Genomic DNA, 24,319 nt, shown 5'->3' on the forward strand with positions numbered 1-24,319 from the left:
TTGAGTCACAGCTCCACTTCAGGCTCTTTTGCTGATTAATTGGAGGTATGAGTCTCTGTGTACTTGCCTATGCTGGCTGGGTTCAAAACTTAACCTTCAGATCTCAGCCTCCTGAATAGCTAGGATTATAGATATCTAGCTTGAACTACTTTTAAGCTTCCTTAACTAAGAGAAGAAAAAAACACCAAAGTACGTGATATGTGTTAGTCCTAAATAAAGAGGCAGGGTGGAATCAGTAATATCAGAATAATGGAAGCTTCACATGATTGCAAAGAAGGAAAGATTTGAGAATAGCAAAGGAAACACTAAAAATTAGACCACTTGAGAAGGAGAGGTGTAGGTTGTTCTGTGGTGTTTTAGGAGGTGAAAGAAGGTGCAGAGGCAGGCAGTGCCAGGAGTCCATCGCAGGGAGTGTCGGCACCTGGCAGCTCAGCAGGACTAGCAGCCTGCTGCCTACATACCTTCTGGGTCATGTAGGAGTGTGGACATGTGAAATGTGATGTGAACACGCCCTGACACGTACACAAAACGGTGGCAACAGCCATGAGAGCACTGGAAAAGCTACAGAGTGCTCCTGCTGAATGGCTAGTGGCTTCCATGGTTCCACCCTGTACCTCCACATCCTGGAAATTCAGCAGAGCTGACCTAAGAGGGGATGTCGGAGCAATCCTTTCAACACTGCAATGGGTGGGCATCTCCTGGTTCATTCCCAATTCACGTTGGCATTGTTAAGCTCTAGTCCTGGACACTTCCGAAGTCTGAAATTCCAAGTGACTAACGGCCAGGTCTCTGGTGATCACAATGTCAGATGGTTGTTTCTCACCTAGCCCCCTTTCAGCACTGTACCTCACAACACCATGGGTGAGGGAGGGTGCGGCTGTGGAGATGGCTCTGGGGCTACTGCTGTGTGGCTCAGGAGGATCTAACCTTAGCTTACATTCCAGGCATTTAGCAAGAGGCTTGGCTCATACTCAATGAAAATAAAAGCCTCCAGGGAAAAAAAAGCTAAAATAACTTTCCAGATTAAACAGCTGGTATGGTCTAGCCAAGAACATTGGAACACTACATGTAGGATTCATTGATGTGTGCAGATACTGAAATACAAAGGGGTGCTTTAAAAAGAACTTGGTTGAATATTAGAGTTTAGTACTATGAACAGTGAATATTGTAACTCTTTATCTGAGGGGTCTACTAGCCTTGGACTGAATTTGTGGTGTGTGTGTGTGTGTGTGTGTGTGTGTGTGTGTGTGTGTGTGTGTGTGTACAAGTACTGGAGCTTGAACTCAGGACCAAGGTGCTGTCCCTTAGCTTTTCTGCACAAGGCTGGCACTCTACTCCTTGAGCCACACTTCTACTTTCAGACTTTTGGTGGTTAGTTGGACATTAGAGTATCACAAACTTTCCTTCTTGGGGTGGCTTCAAACAGACCCTTCTGAGTAGCTAGGATTACAGGTATGAGCCACTGGTATCCACTCGGATTTTTAAAATATTTACATCTGTATTGAACATGTACAACCCTTTTGGTTCTTCCCTAAACAATGTGGGAGGGCTATTGTGTCTATAGGATTTTCTGGAATGATGTTACATCACTTGAGGATATGTGCAAATTCTGTAGGAATACGCAAGTGACTTGAGCTTCCAGGGACTTGAGGTCTGCGGAATCCCAGAACCCATCCCCTGTACAGACTAAGTAAAGTACCACAGTCCTTTCATCCTGATTCAACTCAGGACTCAGAATTGTCAGCACAAACCCTGTAACTCCTGGTTTATCTTCAGGGCTGGCCTAGGGCTCATATCTACAGGCAAGAATATTCTTTTTGTTGAGGTTCTGAGTTTTTACAGAGGTGAAAAGAGGATCCCATTAAATGCTCATGAGTAGGCAAATTCTCTTTATTTCATCTCAGTCAGTATACTTCCTAAATTGTCTTATTTGGTCAGTATCTGAGGCTTCAAATAAGAGGACAGGTGTTTGGAATTTCTCCTGAAAGAAACACAGGACTAGAGTTTCCACAGGGAGGGGTAAACTGATGGCAAACCTGGCTTGGCAGAGTTGAGAATGGGGCTGACAACTAAGTGCCAACTCCTGCTCCTGGCCTGTGCTGCTCCTTCCCCAGCTCTGGCTGGCAACCCCCCCCCCCCCCCCCACACACACACAGACACTGAACTCCACCTTACATTCACAGTTAGTCTCCATGATCCTTCTTTTTAAAAAGCATTCGTTTTTGAGAACACATTGTCTTTCCAAACACTTTAGTTACATGACAGTTTTAATATGTGATGTTTTTATAATCTTGGTATTTCTAATTTTTTCCTAATTCTCATTGTGATTTTCCTCTTTGGCCTATGCATGTCCGATATCTATTAAATTACATCATGGGAGTGTGATCTATGGGATAGAAAGTTTCTGAAATTAGTTGAAAGTGTCTCTACAACATAGTACATTTAAAAAATAGCTCATATATGTCTGAACTGTGTCTTTTAATCAGTGATTATTAGATTAATTTGTTACTAAGAACGTTGAGGTCATCCACTATACTATAGCATAGAGTTTGTCGATTTCTTCCTTTTAGTCTGTCATCACTGATATGCGTATTTCAGTGTCACATTCATGTGTAAACAAGCTCATGATGGCTGTATCTTCCTGGGAAGTAGCACCTTCAGTTCTGTGGGGGTAATTAAGTGAACTTCATTATCCATAAAAAGGCTTTTACTTCAAGGGCTAGCATCTCTGACACTGATAAACACACATCCATTTTTTTGTTGGTTAGAATTTGCCTACCATATATTTCTCTGTTATTATCAATCTATTTTCTTTAGGTATATTTTTCATAATCAACATAGAACTGGGTTTTCAAGAGTCATTTTTTCAATCACCTTTAGATGTAGAACTCAGCTCATGGACATTTCTTATGATCACTGACATAGCTGGTTTTCATTTACTTCTGTACTTCATTCTTTCTGAACTACTTTTTATGTCTTGGGAATTTTGTAAGAGAGAGATTTAAACTACTGTTTAAAAGGCTATGTTTATAGGAATGTTGTTCTTTACCTCTGTTTTTTTTCCAGGTGTTTTGTTGCAGGGATATTTTAGAACCACACTGGTCCCCATGGATTAGATCTGTAGAGTCAATAACCTTCAGATCATCAAGCCTTACATTACCTCCTTCTTTCACCTCTTTCTCTCTTCCTGAATGACTTACAAGTCCACATATATGGCATAAAACAAACTATATGGATTGTAAGTGTACAGTTGAAGGATATATATACACATCCATGAAGCTATGACTGCAATCATATAATGAAAAATGAATATTTCTCTTATTTCTGTAAAAGTTAGTTCATATTCTTTTTTTGTCCCCTTTGCTCTTTTGTGAATGTACCTCCATTTCAGGTAATTTAACCTGTTCTTTGCCATCACAGATTAATTCCTATCTTGAAAATTTTTAGCAAATGGAGTCTTTTGTCTTTACAAATAGTTTCTTCCAAATTGGCTTGTTGGATAATTTTTATCCATGTGTTTTTGAAGAGCAAAAGGTTTTTATTTAATAAAGCCCAAATCATTGATTTTTTTATAGGCCAGTTTTTGGTGTTCTCAGATTTAAAAAGCTACTAAGATTTTCCTACCATTTGTTCTAAACTACGATATGCAAAACAATGCCTCTCCTTCCAGAAGATACCTGTGTTCTACTTTCTGGAACATGTGAATTTCACCTTTCAGGGCAAAGGGAGTTTAGCAGATGTGAGTAGGTTAAGGACCACAAGGACACTATCCAGGATTATCTGTGGGTCTTCATAAGGGAAAAGCAGACCAGAGAATCAGAGTAGGATCTTGGCAATTAGCCCAGAACATGGGTGTTTGGAGAAAAAGCATGCACCACAAAATTCTGGAAATTTCCAGAAGCTGTAAAAAGCAAGTAAACACTTTCCCCTAGAGCCTCCAGTAGATGACAGTTCTGCAGTTGCCTTGATTTTAGAACAGTGAGATCCATGCTGAGCTTTCTGACCTCTACAACTATAAGATAATAAACAGGGTTTTTTTTTATAAACCATCAAGGTAATAGAAACTTGGTATACATAACAGTAGCAGCCATAGAAAATTGAGACATAGACTAATCACTCTTTATGTCTATTTTTCCTTTGAGATAGGTTGCTTTGTAGCATGTTCTGGCCTTGAACTCAAAATCCTCTGCCTGGGCTTCTAGAATGCTGGGATTAGAAGCTTGTATCACCACACACAGCCTGTCTGTGGCTTCTGACAATTAACTGTAGTATTCCTCTCCTTAAACTCTACCCTTTGATTTCAGCATACTTTGTTTCTCTTGATTCTGTTATTTCTTTGACTGCAGTTTCTAGGTGTCTAGACCTGATCCTTCTGAAACACTGGTTCCACAGCCTGATATATGGTTTGGGTGTGGCTTGTCCCTGAAAGGCTCAAGTGCTGGGCACTTGGTCTCCAGTGTGGTGATGCAGAGGTGGTATAATATGTGGCACTGCTCCGTTAAGAGGTGGAGCCCAGGAGAAGGTGCTTAGGTCACGGGTTAGCTCTGCCTCTCCAGACAGGATTAGGTCTCACAAGTATGTCTTGTGGTAAAGCAAGTTCAGTCTTTGTGGCTTGCTTTCTCTTGCTTCCTCTCTTGCCAGGTGGCTCTTTCACGGGCACTCCCTCCACATGATGACATCCCACATTCTGTGACACAGACAAAAGATCCTTCTCAAGGGCCCCCTGACTGTGCACTGTCAGCATCTACAGTATATGCTCAATAAGCCTCTAAACTACCAGGCCGGGGGATTCTGTTATAGAGACAAGACAGCCCCTTCTTTTCTCAGCCTGCTCACCTTTCTACCCTCTCTAGGGCCTCAGCTTTAGATGGTAATGCCCACCATCTAAATGTCAGCTGTCTCCACTGCTCCACATGAATATTCAAAATAATGAGTCTTGCTCTTTTCTACAGCCCTTCTTGATCCTTGTCCTGCCATTACCTTTGGTGGAGGCTAATATCTAGATGCCTAAGATAGAAATACAGCAATCCTCTTCTATCTTTCCTTTTCCATGCCTAATAGGTATCTATGGATTCTCACCTAAGTCCAAGTTACACCAGGACTAGGATTTTTAGCTGTTTTTGTAGTATTTCTTCAGTACTTCTGGACAGACAGTAAATACTCCTGGCTAGCCGCATGTTCATCAATTCTAACTCCGGCAGCATTGTTTTCAGCTCTCCCAGTCTAGTCTCAGCACTCTGCCTTTGCTATCTCTAGCCTGTGTCCTGACTTGCCTCCACTAAGCCTTGCCTACTCTGGTGCCTGTAAGTTCCTAAAACAAAATGCTGATGGAAAAATCACCCCATTGAAGGTATCCAGAGCTCACAGACTAAAAGGCTCAATATACTGACTATGCCATTTCTTCCCCAATTGATTTATTAATCTAATGCAATTTTTATAAAAATGCTAGCAACATATTCTCTAGACATAGAAAACGTATTGTAAGATTTATGCAGAATGGAAGTAGAATTGCTGTTAAAAGATCCTAATAGTGAGTAAAGCAGGAATCATTGTCTGTATTAAGGCTTACTATATTGATCAGCTGGGGCTTTTCTGGTGTGATGGACACTTAGGTAATAGAATAGAAAAGATATACCAAAAATAGATCAATACAAATATGCCAACTTAAGAATGGTTTTTGATGTGTGAAAGCAATGCAAGACGGGAAGAACATCTTTTCACCAAGAGATGGTAGAGGAGCTGTGTATCTATGGGGAAAACAAAATTAAGTTTTAACTTCACCTTGCACCTATGCAAAAATTACAGTGGATCATGGGCATAAATATAACACATAAAACCTATAGAAAATAACAGGAAAAAAGTCTTTGTGACTTAATATTAAGCAAGTAGTTTTGAGAAATGGTTCTAAGAACACTGTTCATATGAAGAAATGTTGGTAAAGTGAACTGAACCTAAGTTGAAAACTTCTGCTCTGAGGAAGTCCTGCCAAGAGAATGGAAAGGCAAAGAAGAGGCTGGGAGAAACTCTTTGCAACTCACTGTAATGATAAAGGATGAGTACTTAGAATAGGTAAATGACATTAAAAACTCAATACAAAAATAAATAATTCAAAACAAAAATAGATGAAAGACGTGAACTGAGATTTTACTATGGATGACACTCAGATGAGAAATAAGCCAGCCATGAGTACAACATTACAACCTCAATTTACAACACATCTATCAAAATGGCTAGAAATACAGAAGCAAAGCAAAACCATACTCTGTGACAGTATCAAGGGCTGATGGAATCTGTACAGGTACCCCCCCCCCCCTCCACTGCTGGCGGGCCTGTATGGGAAACAGCCATGCTAGAGAGCCACCAGCACCTCCCTGCCTGTGCCTCCTGCCCTTGCCTGCAACAGCGACAGTGGGCTAACGATGAGCAGATTCCAAAGCTGCTATTCAAAAATCTAGTGCAGTTCCTGAGAATTAGCAAGCATTCAAAATGTGTCAAACTGCTTTCCTAAAGAACAAAACAAAACTATAAGTATTACATCCAGATGGTTTAAGAAGCTCTGCAAATACTTAATGAGGCCATAATTCCAGGCTCAGCAAGAACTGAAAAAGAGAATCGTTCCTCAGGTGGCATAATGTTGTGTAAAAATCTCAATATGGCCAGGTGTTGGTGGCTCATGCCTGTAATCCTAACTACTCAGAGGCTGAGATCTGAAGATTGTGGTTCAAAACCAGCCCAGGCAGGGAAGTCTGTGAGACTCTTATCTCCAATAAACCACCAGAAATCCGGAAGTGGCACTGTGGCTCAAGTGGTAGAGCGCTAGCCTTGAGCTGAAGAGCTGAGGAACAGTGCCCAGCTGAGGGACAGCCCCACTACAGACAAAAAAAAAACAACAACTTAGTATGGACAAACACAGATACAAAATTGTAAGCAGAATATCAGAATAAGTCTAACCACTTATAAAAATAGCACATCATGACCATCTGAGGAGTTATTCTTGCATAACAGATTAAATTTACCACAAGAACAGATTAAAGAAGAAAACATGACATCTCTGTAGATTTGAAAAAAAAGTTTAAAAAGTCATTCTTCATAACACAATACAAAGACGAATACAAAAGATGAAAAGCTTTTCAAAGAACCTTTGAGACCTGATGAATGGTGTTTTTAAAGACTACAGATGTTACCATACAATTAACCTTTCAAAGTACCCTTTCAAATTAAAAACAGGGCAGGGATGATTGCTCTGTGAATGACAATGTTGTACTAAAGAGCCTACCTGCACAGAAGACAAAATGAACAATAACAAATATGTGGACTACCAAGGGAGAAGTCCACAGATGCTCTCACAGAAATTCCAGAGGCTCATCAGGTAAATGATTACAGGCATTGAAAAGATTGATATCAGCTGTACTTCTACAGCTGTTCCTGCTAAGAAGGCAAGACACTTTTTCACACAAACATCAAAAAATAATCTTCAGTACTCACTTTTTCAAAACATATCCAAGAACTTCATGGAAACAACTTCGAAGTATATAAAATTTCAATTTTGGTCTAAAACTTTATTGGAAGACATTTTTAAAGACTACCAGTTCTACAAAAGACTGAGCAACTCCATTCCTCCCACGTCCTCTCCCTTGCAACAACAAACCACAGCCATCACAGCAGCACATGAGCACAGGAGATCCATCTACAGGGTGGGAGGAAGCTGCAGCCATTAGGGACTCCATGACTTAAGGAAGATGCAAACCTCTGGTTTCCTTATTGCATCTCACTTATCAGAGCACCTCCAACTCTGAACCAACAGCCAGCTTTCAGACACACACACACACACACACACACACACACACACACACACACTTGAGAAAACCTGCTCTCTCCTAATGAAGGAACCTGGTAAAGTGTCATCTATTATTATTATGACACTGGATCTCTGCTCTGTTCTAGAACCATGCTTCTTTCCACATGGTCCCGGCGGCAGGACAAGTGCCTGAGAGCACATTCCATGTGCTCTCAGGAAGCAGTGAGTGCTTCTTTCTCCTGGGAAATGGATTTTCTCTGTTAGATAGAAGAAAACAGTGCTCTGCTTTCCCTGCCTGAGTTGTCAGCAGGGTGCAGATGTAGCTGAGAATCTCCCAAAATTTGGTAGCAGTAAGGTTCAACAAGACAGTGTGAGGATTTAACAACCACTATGCTAGGCGACCGTACTCCCTCAGTCTCACCTTCACCTGCCATCCATGAGATGAATGGAGCACAATGGATACCGCCTGGGACTCTGCTTCCCTTTCTTCCTCCTCTTTTCCACACTCATCATGGCCTAACTGGGTGAGAGGGGGCGGGCTGTACCTCCACCCCTTCCTGAAGCAAGAAAATAGGGTGAGTCAGCCCCCGATCACACTCACTGCCAAGTAAGACAGCACTGTGAGTCAGTGCTCCATTTCAATTGGGGTGGTGTCCTCAAGGTCCAGTGGAAACTTGAACGTACATGCCCACCTGTCCCCCAAGAACACTTCAAATGGGAGCTGACTCCTATGAAAAGATTAAATAGGATGCAGAATCTAACTGAACAGCATCCAAAATGCTCTGGGTGTAACTGGAAGTCACTGGAACTACGAACCAAGAATATCACTCCACATGTGAACGTGAGCAGTACTCATATTAAGGCCAACCAGGTGCTGGAGTTCCTAACCGAAGTTTTAAAGTTGTTATCAGAGAAACGCTTCCATAAGCACTTACAACTTTTCCTGAAACTAACAAAATACAGACAATCTCAGCAATAGAGAAAACATAATTATTTTTCTAATGCAAAAGAACCAAATGGAAATTATGAAGCCAAACCTTGTAAAAATAGAAATAGGAATCTGCTGAGTGAACGCTGTAGTGGGATGAGGAGGAAGCAGGATGGAATCAGTGAACTTGAAGACAAGGCACTAACAGAGAGAAAATAGAAAATGTAACAATATCGCAGCTTCAGGTGTCTGTGGGATCATAACAGAAGAACAAACATTTGCATCAAGAGAGTCTCACAAGGAGAAGAAAGAGAACCTAGTATTGAACATAGTCAAAGAGGGGCTAGGATGGTGGCTCAGTGGTAGAGTGCTTGCCTTGCATGCATGAGGCCCTGGGTTCAATTCCTCAGCACCATATAAGCAGAAAAAGCCAGATGTGGCACTGTGGCTCAAATGATAGAGAGCTAGCCTTGAGCTGAAGGGCTGAGGGACAGCTCCCAGGCCTAGAGATCAGGCCCCACGACCGCCAAAAAAAAAAAAAGTCAAAGAAACAGTGGACGGTTTTCTTCTTTTTATGTAATAATGTGGTGCTGGGGATTGAACTCAGGGTCTCATGCTTGCTGGGAAGTCTCCCTACCAATTGAGCTATGACCTCACTGCTTCTCCTGTAGGGCCAGGATGATGGGTACATACCACCCATTTGTGTGTGTGTGTGTGTGTGTATAGGTAGATTTTTTTTTTTGAGGGAGTGAGATGCAGTCTCATAACATTTTACCTAGGCTAGCCTGAACCACAATCTTCCCACTCTGAGTGCCTGGGATTATAGGCTTAAGCCCACCCCTAGTTTGGACATTTCTTAAATTTGGCAGAAGACATAATCCTACAGATTCAAGAAGTTGAGATAACTCCAAACAGAATAAACAGAAAGAATCCCAATCCAAGACAGAGTATAATTGAATTTATAGACTAAAAATATAGAAAATATTCAGAAAGCCTTCCAAGAAAAACATTTTAAATAGTAAATACAACTAGAATGACAGAAAATTCCTAATCTAAAACTATGGAGGCAAGAACAAGGTGGGTATTTTCAGTTACAGAAATAAGGAAAATTCTCTATTTAGTAAAAATTTCAGAACTGAAAGAATTGACACTATATCTGATAAAAAAAAATCTGTCAGGAGCTAATAGGAAATGAGGAAGCTGGAGAAGACACACAAGTGCAGAACATGTCTTGCTGGTGATTTTAACAAGCTGGCCATGCCCAAGAGTCCCTAGACGGCTGACTCATGATTTGTGATGTGACGAGTCAGTGCTGCTGTCAGCCTTCCACCCTTCCCTGTGAACTGAAGGCTGAACCACCCAGGTGAACCAGAGGGAGTGGCCCTTCAGCAATGTCTGAGCCTTCTATGGGATAACTATTCCTGCTTTCATATCTATAAAATTGACCTCATTTTTATAATATTGATTTGATGATCCTGTTTATTTTACAGCCAATTTCCATAAACACCAGGAGACTCACATGACCTCGTATCTTTTGTATATTATATATACATATACATGCACACATATATTACTATATAGTATAGTTTATACCACTATAACTAAACTATAAAGCCTAAATACACACATACATATATGTATATATATATACACATGCACATGTGTATATACATATCTAAATCTAGATATATCTAGATATATCAGTATATAGCCTAAAATATATAACAACTGTAGGACATCTATTTTATCTATTTTAGGGTTTTTTTGTTTGTTTTTGTTGGTTGTGGGGTCTGAACTCTGGGCCTGGGCATTGTCCCTCAGCTCTTCAGCTCAAGGCTAGCACACTACCACTTGAGCCACAGCACCACTTCTGTGGCTTTTTATGCTTATGTGATGCTGAGGAATCAAACCCAGGGTCTCATGCATGCAAGGCAAGCACTCTACCACTGAGCCACCTTCCCAGCCCCTATTGGTAACTTCTTATGGTTACTTCACTTATCATATATTTGGGCTCCATGAATTTTTGGTGAAAGATCCAATTTGTAGTTCATTGTCTGATCCTGAATACACTGTGGCTGGTGCATACAAGGCATGCCAATCTTTATGAATGTAGACATGCATCTTAATACATAATTATTGCACGCTATTCCTTTAAATTAAATAGACTGACAAAATGCTCATTTGATTAACAAATATACCTATAAGTGCTTAGTATCCCAAAGAACAGAGCTTTGATTTCATGTCATATTTGGAATTTCTCCGACCAGGAAAGGCAGCCACACACAGAACTGCACAGGATTCTAAGCCACTTCTGTGACCATTTGAAAGGAAAGCCAATCCTGCTTATCAAGATTTACTGGGAATGAGGGAAGAAGGAATTACCCAACCCTTGCCCCAGTTCTTTCTCTAATTAAAAAATACACCAAGGAGGAAATACTTCGCTTATTTGGATTACATTAAAACTTTCTTGAAAATCAGGTTTTGTAATACCAAGAGAAAAATGTTTCCATTCTTTTCAGGACACCCAGTGACTTGTACACTTAAGCAGAGACAATGGGAAGAACAAGAATCCTGGCCTCCACAGCCCTGGTGCTCAATACTGCCCTGCAGCTCTCCATTCCTTAACTGGCTGGCACAACTTCTCACCCTGTGTAAGGGCAGCCACAGACCTTGCTCTATCTAGTTTCCTTTCCCATCACCTCTCCATCTCTTCCAGAGAATCCTCTGTCTCCTCCTTCTCAGAGACCACAAGCCATTGGCCAGAAACAGTTCCCCAGTCTTATGTCCAATCATTTGTGTTCAGCTGCAACTTCATTCCCCCATTTCTCTTTCCTTGTAGGATTCCAGTCCTTGCTGCCTTATTCCTATCTATATTCCACATCATATCTTCCTACCTCCAACAATTGGCCTGTGTTTTCTGCCTTTACCATTCCACTGGCTTCTTCCTACCATCATGTAAACATAATCTTTTTTCTTCCATTAAAAATAAAGTTCTCTCCTCAACTTCCTTGACCGTAGTTCCCTCTAGTTAGTGCTTTTAGGCTACACATCTCCCCCCCTGGCTGGCCCCTCTCTCTCCTCTGTTTTCCATCTCAGAGCTTGTTTTCCAGGCACTCTGGTCTTCCCAGACAGTGAATGTTAGCAGGTGATCACAATCATTCTCTGGTGACTCTTGGTGCCTGACTGCCTACCTGCAGGACATCACCACTCCATGGTTCACAGGCACCTCAAGCTAGTCCACATATCTGCGTGGTTTGAGTGTGTCCTCCCAAAGTTCCTGTGCTGGAAATTTAACCCCTGAATGCATGTAACAATGACATTTGGAGGTACAGACTCTGGGAAGTAAGTAATCAGCATGCAATGATCTCAGGAAGGCATTAGTGGCTTTGGAAGGAGACGTGAGCTGTCTCCCCAGCTGTCTTCACATGATGCTTTCCCCATGGTGTGACGCAGCAGGAAGACCTCCTGATGTGGACACCATGCTGTTCTTAGGCTTCTCAGCCTCTAGAACTGTGAGCCAAACCATCTTCTATTTTAAAAAATGTTTAGTCTCTAGTATTTGGTTATAGCAACAGAAAGTAGGCTAAGACTATAGCTAAAGCTTCATTATTCCATTGCTGTTTCTCCTTCAGTCTCTGTGAATGTATCATTTTGTCTTTCTAAGCTAGGAACCTAGGGGTCATTTGTACCTGTGCTGACCTTTCACACTGTCCATCCTAAGTCAAATCCCACTCACTTCTCTGTCCAGCGATGCCTCTGCTTTTCAGGCCAGCATCATCTGCTTAGGTCACCAGAATAGCCTCCACAGTGGTGTCAGCCACCTGTCCAGACACAGATTTCTACCCATTCCCATAGTGCCACTAGATCCACTTTCCACAAGGAAATCTGACCACGTCACTCCCCTGCAGAGAGCCTTCGGTGCTCGCCTCTGTCTTGATGTGCCTTTCTCTGGCTCCCTGCAGTAAATTCAAACAGGAGCTGTATGTGTTATTTTTCCTGTCTGTGACCCTTTATTTTCCTAATTCTACCAGTCATTCTAAGAATCTGTTCTTGTTGCAAGTTAACGAGACCTCCTAAGCAATGCATGGTGCTATGTGTTCACTCTTCTGAAAGCATTCACTGGACTGCTGCAACTGCCAATCAGCAAATCAGCAAAACAGATGTGAAGGGCAACAGCATAGTGCTAGGCAGAACTGTGGCTCTCCAGTGTTAAGTCCACAAATGTGATGTGCTATATGGTTAGAAAGAAAAGGAATTGGCCGGGCGCTGGTGGCTCACGCCTGTAATCCTAGCTACTCAGGAGGCTGAGATCTGAGGATCGTGGTTCAAAGCCAGCCCGGGCAGGAGAGACCGTGAGACTCCTATCTCCAATAAACCACCAGAAAACCGGAAGTGGCGCTGTAGCTCCAGTGGTAGAGCGCTCGCCTTGAGCTGAAGAGCTGAGGGACAGCGCCCAGGCCCAGAGTTCAAGCCTCACGACCGACAAAAAAAAAAAAAAAAGAAAGAAAAGGAATTAAGGGTTACCAAGCAGCTTGTCCCAAGACAGATTGCTCTGGGTTTCTCTGTGAGCAGCAGAAGGCAGTGAGAGGAGACAATACTCAGTTTCCAACTGGGACAAGCTCTGTGAAAAAAGGATTCTGTGGCAGAAAATTACACATATGGGTGAAAAACAGCATTGTGAGATAAATGCATGTGGCTGAGAGTGGAGTAGGGACTTTCCTGGGCCCTTATTTACAATGAAACACATAGCACCCTGCATGCAGTGTGAGAATGTGTTCACAGTGGCCACCACTGATCAGTCCCTGTGCTCTTCAGCTCAAGAGAGTGCTCTACTGCTTGAGCCACAGCACCACTTCTGGTTTCCTAGTGGTTTATTGGAGATAAGAGTCTCAAAGCCCGGGCTGGCTTTGAACCTCGATCCTCAGATCTTAGCCTCCTGAGTAGCTAGGATTATGGGTGTGAGCCACCGGCGCCCAGCAAGGTGTAGCCCAGGCTGGCCTCAAACTTGTGATCCTCCTGCCTTATCCTCCTCATTGATTACCGGCATGCGCCACCACAGCCGGCCAATTGGTGTATCTTAAGGCCATCTAATGAACTCAGTTACACCTACAAAGTCCTTTGGTCACCAGCAGAATGTCTTATTCTAGGGTATAATATCAGTGGGCTACAATTCTGCTCTGCACAATACGCCAGCGTGCCTGTTGGAGGCCCCAGGATTAATAATAGGCAGTTGTAACACAGACTGTTAAGAGAAGAGGAAACACAAGATGCTGAGAGCTCCATCTTCAGCCCTTTTCAGTGCTCCCACTGGTCCTGAGAAAGGTGCATTCTCAGCCTGCAGCTTCTCCTCTGCCTGTCTCTTCTATATTGTACCCAGCTTCCTGTGAATGCGTCCTCGGGAGACTCTGACTCATAATTTGAAGTGCAGTGTCCTACCAGAATACTTAACCATTGTACCCAAGTCTTCCATTCCTGTGATTAACTCAGTAGCTTCCCCATGCAACCCCCCCCAGCCCCAATCTGCCATTACGCACCCCTTGTTTTACCAAAAAATTCATTCATCACTCCCATGTGCTGAATCTCTATGCTTTCCAGTCCCTGAACTCGGTCAGTAGAGACATGGGCAGATGAAGACACAGGGCCAGATCATTCCCACCGCACTCCTCTGATCTTGGGGAAGGACATCACCACATATCCTGTTCCCCAGCCTTTGGGAGGCTCCCATGCTGGTAACAGGGCTGTATTTATTACTAGCACCCTAGGTACTGAGGATTGAATTTGGGGCCAGGGAACCCTCCCTTGGCTTTTTTGCTCAAGGCTGGTGGTCTACCACTTGAGACACAGATCTATTTCTGGCTTTTTGGTGGTTAATTGGAAATAAGAGTGTCAGAGACTTCTGCCTGGACTGACTTCAAACCTTAATCCTCAGATCTCAGCCTTCTAATGAGCTAGAATTACAGAAGTAATTCTAGGTTCTGTGGAACCCAGTGTGGTAGAGGTTTAAAATAGTACTGGTGTACACCTTGCATGGCACCCAGCAATCCTACCCAATACCTTCCAGTCCATCCATGACAGAATTCAAAAGATCTGTTATAACCCAGCGAGACATCTAACTTATGGGCAAAATAATAACTTTATATCTGTGACTCAGTGCAGAAATGTGGATAAAATGAAAGGAGCACTTAACAAAGCAAAGCAAACATATTTTCCCTATTTATATATAACACATTAAATATTAATCTTGGAATGCCCATGCAAAAGCAGGTATTCTGCCTGAATGTGTATATCTCTTTTGGCTATGTGCCAGGAAGTTCCTATCATTTAGTTGCTTAAACCTAAAAAGCAAAACCCGAAATGGGTCTGCTGTTTGGAATTTGCAGCCTTTTTGTTCATGATTTCATTTCATCTTTCTAGTTGCTTTGGGCTTTATCACCATCCCAAATTTTAACTGACAGCAGCATGATGTTTTGGAAAAATTAGAAAAATTCAGAAAGTCTCCTGTGAATCTGTGGGAAGGTGAGGTCTCTGACCCTCACATTCCTTCACTGTGGGCCAGGAGGGGAAAGCAATGCTTTAAATGAGATAGGGCTAAAGTACCAGCAAGTGACACCTTCAACATAGTCTGAAGCTTTCTTTCTTTTTCTTTATTTTGGCTGCACGGGTTTGCACTCAGGGCCTTGTGCTTGCTAAGTAGGTCCTCACTGCAGAGCCATGCAACAGACTCCTCTTCTTTTCTTTACCCTCCCTCCCTGCCTCCCTCCCTCTCTTCCTTTTTCCTTCCTTCCTTCCTTCCTTCCTTCCTTCCTTCCTTCCTTCCTTCCTTCCTTCCTTCCTTCCTTCCTTCCTTCCCTCCCTCCTTCCTTCTCTCCTTCCTCTTCTCCTCTTCCTCCTCCTCCTCCTCCTCCTCCTCCTCCTGCTTCTCCTCCTCCTCCTCCTCCTGTGTGTATGTGTCTTTGCTGGTACTGGGGCTTGAACTCAGGGCCAGGGTGCTGAACCTTAGACTTTTCACTCAAGGTTGTCACTCTACCATTTGAGCCCACAGCTTCATTTCTGGCTTTTTGGTGGTTAATTGGAGATAAGAGTCTCATGAACTTTTCTGCCAGACTGGCTTTGACCTTAATACTCCTTATGTCAGCTTCCTGAGTAGCTAGGATTACAGGTATGAACCACCAAAATGAATAAATAATGAAAAATAAAAATGTTGAAAAATGAAAATGAAACCCCAGACAGATAAGGTGATGTGGCATGGTGGCAAAACTTTGGTCTACCTCTCTACCTTCTGTCCAGTGCCCTTCATGCTGTCCTGAGCTGACCATACTTGAAGCCCATCCTTCTCTGATCAGAGGTAGTCATGTCTGGTTGGCCAGAATGTAATGACAAACACCAGGAGTCACAGGAGCTCCTAGGAACATCTGGCCAACCTTAGGCATAGAGTCCTTTGCAATCGAGGATTCCACAGTCTGCGTGATCCCCAACAAGGCACCCCCTGTGCCTGACTTGTGCTGATGGCCCAACCCAATGCAGACCTGGCAATTTCCTGACCCAAATCCTATTTGGAGGCAAAGATGCACACATTTCCTGAGAAGACTGTTGGCTTGAAAAAACAAAAAACGAACAAGGACATGTCAGTGTTAGACAGGAAGTCCACTGCAAGAGGAAGTCTTCTTTTCCCAAAGTCCTTGGGCACTGCACTGTGGGCAGGGGCTTATTTTCCTTTCACTGAACTTATTTTCCTTTCACTGGGAACTATGAGTTGCAGTTTGCCTTGTCTAGTGATCTAGGCAGACATACAACAAGAATGCATTATTTGGAGCATTTTGCCTATATACTTAGTCTTCATCACCCTGACAGTTTCTAATCCTTCTTAGGCTAACCTTCCACTGAGCCCTCAGAACCTGTGGCATTTAAAAGCAGCTGCCACTGAGAACTTACAAGAAGCATCCAACTCTGGCCTTCATGTGTACCTAACACCGTTCTCCAAGCATTTCCCAGACTGCAGTGTGGGTTCCAGAGGCCTCACGTAGGCCCAACTCCTCAGTGAGAGTTAGCTTTGTTTGCTACTTGGAAACATGGCATGAGTACCACTTGAGTGTGCCTCCCAAAAGTACATGTGCTGGGAGCTTAGTTCCTGGCATGATGAAGGAGGTAGTGGACCCCTTGAGGGGATGAGGGAGGATGGGCTTGGGGGTGCTCTCAGAAGGCACTGTGGGATCCAGGGTCTGTGGTGCCCAGCATCGTGATGCGTTCCTCCTCCCACAAGGACTCCGACTATTGCTGTCCATCATGGGCATGTAGCTGGTGAACAGTCCTCCCCAGGGCCTGTAATGTCTGCACTGTCTGACTTCAAAACTGTAAATAAAACAAACTTCTTTTCTTTCTTCCTTTAAAAAATTTTTATTGTAAAGGTGATGCACAGAGGGGTTGCAGTTACCTAAGTCAGGTAGTGAATACATTTTCTTTTGCTGCTGGCCTGACTCCTTTATAATAATGAATAACAGAGTCATGTCCTTAGTAATGGATGAGTGGTTATGAGATACCATCAGTATAGTAAAAAATAAAATAAAATTTCCAGCCCATGTAACAGAAAGAAAAAGGCTCAGCTCCAACCTAACGCTGTTTGCTATGGGACAGTGAACCACCTTCTCTGAACCTCACCGGTGGCATCGCATACTGGGACTACAATCGTCCATTCAGTTTTTTTTTTTCTTTTTGCGGTACTAGAGTTTAAAGTCAGGGTCTCCTGCTTATTAGGCAGGTGCTCTACCACCTGAGCCACACTGAAGCCACTTTCTAGTCTCACACCATTGTTATGAGAGTTAAGGTAGGTGTTGGGAACAGTGCGTATGAGAGAAAGCACAAGTCCTCCCCATGTGTACGGGCACAGGTCAGTACTGTCAAGGTCCTGAGCCACTGTCCCAGGAGAATGATTTACATGGACGCTCCCAACAAACATGAGGCCTGTCCTCTCTAGAGGAAAATCCTCCTTTCTCTGGGTATGGGTGGCTCTGGGCAACACAAGCAGTTATAATAATATGGCATTATGAGTATTCTGGTAAAAGAAAAAGAAAAGGTAGGCCACTGATTGAAATCAATATAAGAGGTTCCACATGCTGTACAGTGCCTTAAAGACTGGCATCTACATAAAAATCAAACCCTAGTAATTAAATTTGTTCTTAATAAATGGTACCGCAACTGTAGTTATCCACACATAAAATATAAAATGCACGCCAGGAGCCGGTGGTTCACACTGTAGCCTAGCTATTCAGGAGGCTAGATCAGAAGGACTGAGGGTTGAGGCCATGCTGGGCTTAAAAGTTCTTGAAATGCCATCCCCAAAATAACTACAAAAAGCCAGGCTCAAGTGATAGAATGCCAACTGAGCAAGCAAGCTGAGAAAGCAGGGTAGACCCTGAGTTAAAACCCTGGTACAGGGGAAAATGATGAAAGGAAGAAAGAAAAGGAAGGAAGAGAGGGAAGAAGCAAAACACAACAACAACAAAAACAAAAGAAAAATCCAGCCCCAAACTCCAGCATCATACCATACACAACATTAACTCAAAATATATCATACCACTAAATGTTAGGACTCTCAGAAAGACATGGAGAAGAAAATGTTTATGACTCATGTTAAATACATAAAATGCAAAAGGCTCAAACCCAAACCCTGAAAAAAAAGTTAAATTCAATTTTATCTCAGTTGAAAGTTCCTGCTGCTTAAGAGGCACTATTAAAGAAGTAAAAATGCCAGGCACAGTGGGGAGAAAATATTTGAAAATGTATTTGAAACTATAAAGAATTTTTTCTGGTAGATAGTTCACTGGTACAACACTTGCTTAGTACATATGAGGCCCTGGGTTCCATCTCCAACCTGGTCAGAAACAAAAAGTATACACAAAACAGCCAAGCAAACAGACAAACCTTCATACCTCTCAGAAGAAGACAATCCAGTCAGGGTTGGTTGTGAAATACCTGCCTAGCAAATGTAAGTACTGAGTTCAAACCCTAGTAATGCAAAAACAAACAAACAAGATAACCCAATCTAACAAGGGCAAATTTTTGAATAGATACTACCCTAAGAAAAGAGACAAATAAGAAACAAATGATCCTCAAAGTCTTGAGGGAAATAAAAAATTAAAAACACTGGAATAGCGCTTTATAGCTACTAAAATTGCCAAAATCCAGAAAGCCAAATGTGAGGAGGACGTAAGCAGCTAGAACTCCAGGCTCTGTGGTAGGGGAGGAGGCAGGGGGCTATGGTACAACTACTGGCAACAACCTGGATGTTTATTACAAAGTGAACCACATACTCACCATGTCGCTGGTGTTACTCATAGGTATTTATTGGGAGAAAAAACAAAGTATATGTCCACACCAAAAGTTGTCATGGGGCCAAATGGAACAACCCAAATGTCCATTTGTTTGATTTGGTACTCAGTAAATACCTGGTGACACACCAAAGCACAGAGAAACCTTCTTTAGTTGTAAAAAAGAAACAGACTTCTCACTCCCATGATGACATGCAGTTATCTGTAACCTCACATTAAGTAAAAGAAATCAAATGCCACAGGCTCTGTGCTGCCTGATTCCAGTGCCATGAGGCAGTAGTAAAAGTACACCTAGAGCTCTAAAAGCAGAGCAGAGAAGGATCTGCCGTGTGAGGCAAAGGGAACTCTCTCAGAGGAAGTTTATCTGATGACTATGGTGATGGTTATATAACTGTACACATTTGTCAAAACTTGGTAAATTGTTCAATGAGAAGTGGTGAGTGCTACTGCAGGTAAATTATACCTTAATACAGTCAGTAAAAAGAAATCCACGTTGTCATCTCCATACAGAAACCAGGAGAAGATCCACAGAAGCAACAAGTGTCTGGGCACTTGTGGCTCACACCTGTACTCCTAACCACACAGGAGGGCAAGATCTTAAGACTGAGGTTCAATGTCAGTATAATTTGTGGAGGGGAAGGGAAAAAACAAATCGTTTAAATAGGGATACAGGTGGACCCATTGCAACAATGAGATGTACAAGTCGTTATGTTGAAAATGAACTTTACAACTTTGGTGGGGGGAGGAGGAGGGCAGGGTGGGGGAGGGGGCGAGGGGAGGATGGAAAGGGGAAGCAAAGGAGGAGGCTATGATGCTTGATAAGAAATATACTCATTACCTTGCCCATGTAATTGTAACCCCTCTGTACAGTATTTTCACAATAAAAATAAATTTAAAAAAAAGACTGAGGTTCAAAGAAATAATCTTATAAATGCGTTAGAAACAAATGCATGAAAGAAAAAAACATTAAAATACATATCTAAGGGTTCATTTTCCTAATGTCACATTATCTGACCTTTTCTGCTTGACTCATACATATACTAGATGTTGCAAATAAGGGAAACCATGGGACCTATGTTTCTTTGGGCCTGGCTTACTTCACTTAATATAATTTTTTCCATGCCTTTCCATTTCCTAACAAATGGGGCAATGTCATTGTTTCTGATGGAGGCATAGAATTCCATTGTGTATATATACCACATTTTCTTGATCCATTCATCTACTGAGGGGCATCTGTGTTGGTTCCATATCTTAGCTATGGTAAATAATGCTGCAATAAACATAGTTGTGCTGGTAGCTTTAGTGTGGTCTTGTTTGTAAACATTTGGGTAAATGCCCAAAAGTGGGATTGCTGGGTCGTAGGGGAGCTCTATGTGAAGTCTTTTGAGGAACCTCCAGTTCAAAGCCAGCCTGGGTAGGTGAGACTCTTCTCACCAATTCATTACTGAAAAGCTGGGAGGGGAGGTGTTGCTAAAATGGTAGAGCACTAGCCTTGACCAAAACAAAAACAAAAACAATACCCTCAGAGACAATGCCCTGGCCCTGAGTTCAGGCCCTAAGCCTCAGCTTTGGTACCTATGCACCGCCCTGGATCCCAAAGTGAAGAAGTAAACAGGTGGCAGAGAAGACATTTCCCAAACGCTTACGTTAGCAAAGGCCAGGTTAGTCTACCAAGGAGCAAGGACTGCCAAGTCATGCTACAGGAGGGGCACAGAATGGGGGCCAGGGAACGTGAGGCCCATCCCTGATGGCACAATAACACTAAAGAGTCTCGCCAGACCTCTCCCCATCCAAAATAGATTGCTCTTTTGGTTTTTGCTTATGTTGTTATGCAAACAAAGCAATTCAGAAAAATATGAAAAAATATCTTGTTCTGAGATGACACAGCCCCCCGCTTCCTCCCAGGGCCACACTTTTCACTGGCCCAGAATTCCCACCGGACAGTATTCCACTCCAGGTGTTTTGGCAATCCACTGGTGAAGAAGAATCAGAAGCCACTGGTGGGTTTATCTGTGAAAGCCCAGCTCAGGATTCACTGAATAGTTCTTTTTCATCTTCATAAAACCTCAGCACTATTTCTTTCCAGGGATCCTGATCTGCAGAGAGTAAATTCTCCCTGAATGCTCTGTCTGTATGTAGCAGTGACAGTTTGGGTGGCGATGTGTGGCAGAAGTAAGAGCATTCCTCGTTTCCATTCAACTAAATATAAAAGCGTTAGCTTATAGCTCAATAAACACTTTCACAGAACACATCAGTCCATAGAACACTGATGCTTCCCCACAGATGGTAACACACCCACCCCTAGATTCAAATTCTGAAGCTCAATCCACTGGTTTGCTGTACTCCGGCTATCCATCCGTCCCTAGACTCAACCCTCAAGAGTTGTAGTTAGCCTGTCTCCTTCAGATGAGACAGGGCACGGGGAGGTCTCACACCAGACCAGCCCAAATATAGATCTGACTAAGTTATTCATCCTTTCCCAGGTGAGAACAGACTTAGAAATACTTGAGGGCATTCCTCACCTGCTTCTTCCAGCTCTTCTAGAACACACAAAAACTAAGGTATGGCCTTTGGCTGCATCACAAGTGTCTTCCCCAGTGATCTGGGGACACACCTGGACACAGATAGAGGCAGGTGATATTTAGAACAAAAGCCTACAGGCATTGTATGGGAAATGTGCTTCCTTAAAGCCCTGCTGGTTGGACTCACCAGGTGGTGAGGCTCTGGCCTTCCTCCTTCAGGCTCTGTGGGATAAGAAGCAGGAAGGAGACTCACCTCCCTTCCTCCTTGGCTACACTTGGAGAACAGAGCAACCTCCTCTGCCCTTTGCTCAGTTCTACATCCTTCTGCCCCCAAACCAGGCTCTGTGCCCAGCACTTTTCTGCCTAGACCAGGCAGAAAAGTCAAAGTTGGCACAAGAAAACAGGGTGAGACAATTTACAATTAGGTGGAATGTATTTGTTCTTCATAACTCAAGAACTTATCAAAACATTTGCTTCGTGGACAATAAGCAAGTCTGTGCAAGGAATGAGAAAGAGCAAACGTAAAGACAGAGGATTGTGGTGAAGGACCGAGGACAAGACCAGGACAGGGAGTTTTCTGGCATCCCTCCCCACCCAAGTGAGTCAAGGCAGACAGGAAAAACAGTTTTAGAGGAAGAGACTATGAGGTGAACTTTGAAAAAGAGATCTGCCAAGCAGGGAGAGGTATGCCTGGAGGGCGGGTATGTGGTGTTAAATTAGTACACAGGCAAGGCTTCCTGAAAATGACTAGAAACATGTGGTAACAGGGCTTATCAGTCAGAAGTCTGACATCAATGGCCTTTTGCCTATAGCACCCAGTGGTCTGGGGAGCCGCTGCCCCGAAAGAGGAATCAAACCAACATGTTTCAGAAGGGAGACATCCACTGTGGCAGCAGGGGTTTCCTGGATACCAGGAAGTTGAAGATACAGGTGCAGGTGTGTGGGCTGGAGCTTGGAGATGAGCCCCACAGGCAGGAGCATACACAATAGCATCTGTATACATCTCAGGGAACAAAAAGGCCATCCCTCTGCTGGAAGCATCTGTCCGGGCTTGTCTCCCTCTCTGTACTTTGAGCCCAGGGAAAGGCTCAATGCTGTGGAGCTACAGTTTCCTTCTGAAAGCAATAGGCCAGCCAGGGCCACCGCCATTCGTTTGAGGGCACAAGGCTTGATGAGTCTTGTCACTTTAGAGACGGACTCAAAGACCTTGAGTTCATGGTAGAAGGTTCACCTGTATGTCCTCCATCCACCTTCCATCAACAAGGACCAGACACAGGGCAGTGTCCGATGAGTCTCTGCCAGATGGCTAGTTCACTATCTGTCTCCTGGCTGTGGTAGGTCATTTGTGCCAATCATGAGAGCCACTCACCAGGGCACGAAGCTCACACTTCTCTCAGATGCTTTCCAGCCACAGGCAAGCACAGGCTTCTCCCAAAGAGCAGCCTTAATACCCCAGGAGTCCAATTTTCAGGTCCTCTCCCCATCAGGATGGTCCAGGTTGTCCTCACAAACATGAATTATGCATAGAAATCTCCAGAATGTTAAAATAAAATCAGGGGGTGGGACAATAGGTGGCTTGGTGGGAGAAGGTCCACAGATGATTTTCACATTTGCCACTTTTCCCTCCTTATGTTTTCAGTTTTCCCCCTCCAAATGAATTACTATTAAGTCCCAATTCCTCAAAGGTCTTGTCAGGTGCTGATGGCTCACACCTGAAATCTTAGTTACTCAAGAGTCTAAGATCCGGAGCATTGCAACTTGAAGCCAGCTCAGGAAGAAAAGTCCTCCAGACTCCATGTCCAAAATTAATAGCTAGGTTAGAAGTGTGACTCAAGTGGTAGAGATAAGCAAGATAAGCCAACACAAAGTCTGCAGTTGAAACTCTTGTACTAGCAAAGAAAGAGAAAAAGAAACAAGCAGAGACAGAGAAAAGAAAGCAAGCAAGGAAGGAAGGAAGGAAGGAAGGAAGGAGGGAGGAAAGGAAGGGAGATAAAGGAAGTGAGTAAGAGAGAGAAAGTAAAAGGAAAGGAAAGGAAAGGAAGATCTTGATGATTTGGAAGGGCCAGTGCTGTTTATTATGGTTTGAATGCATTTGTAATTCATATTGAAATTTAATTTTTATGAAATAGTAAGTGATAGAACCTGGTAGGACCTTCAAGGGTTGATTAGGGCACTGTCTTTATGAATAGGTCAGTCAATTCATGCGGTAATTGGATTAACAGGTTATCTTGTGAGTAGCTTTGTTATAGAAGTCAGTTTGTCCATGTTTCATATGGTCTAGTTTGACTATCCCTGGTCCCATGTCATGAAATGCTCTGCTGTGACTAGCAAGAAGGCCATCACTAGATGTGTGCCCTTGACTTTGGACCAGCAAGCCCAGGTTAGCCCCTTAGCAATAGATGACACTATTGCACAGCACAGAGACTCAACCAAAACACTGAGACAACTGACAGGAGCTGCCTTCCAAAGAATACTAAGAGGAACGAGTAAACACCTGTGAAAGAAGCGCAAGCGAGAGGAGTGGTGGGCGTGTTTAATGTTGCTGTAGTTGTGGCAAAAATCACATTCTGCCAACACACACCGTGCTCTGTGTCAGTCACATCTGTATCCCCCGTCCTGCACAGAAGAGTTGCCTACTGAATGCTGAAGAAACAGATGACTGGCATGATGCAGGTTGTTTTGTTCTCCTTACTGCACTCATGGTAAACCAAAGTATTGAGCCTTGTTCTTTAGAAATGAATGGCAG

At 43.1% G+C, this 24,319-nt stretch overlaps 1 protein-coding gene across 1 annotated transcript in view; it reads right to left on the reverse strand.

Annotated features, from left to right (window-relative positions):
- LOC122112343 overlaps nucleotides 1-24,319 on the reverse strand; it is a 90,268-nt gene that overhangs the window by 31,013 nt on the left and 34,936 nt on the right. The window contains exon 5 of the mRNA XM_042685116.1: nucleotides 462-645. Coding sequence (XP_042541050.1) covers nucleotides 462-645 — 184 coding nt within the window. The remainder of the gene's footprint in view (nucleotides 1-461; nucleotides 646-24,319) is intronic.

This window comes from Dipodomys spectabilis, unplaced genomic scaffold (genome assembly GCF_019054845.1).
Source record: "Dipodomys spectabilis isolate Male_0828 unplaced genomic scaffold, ASM1905484v1 ptg000094l, whole genome shotgun sequence".
NCBI lineage: Eukaryota > Metazoa > Chordata > Mammalia > Rodentia > Heteromyidae > Dipodomys > Dipodomys spectabilis.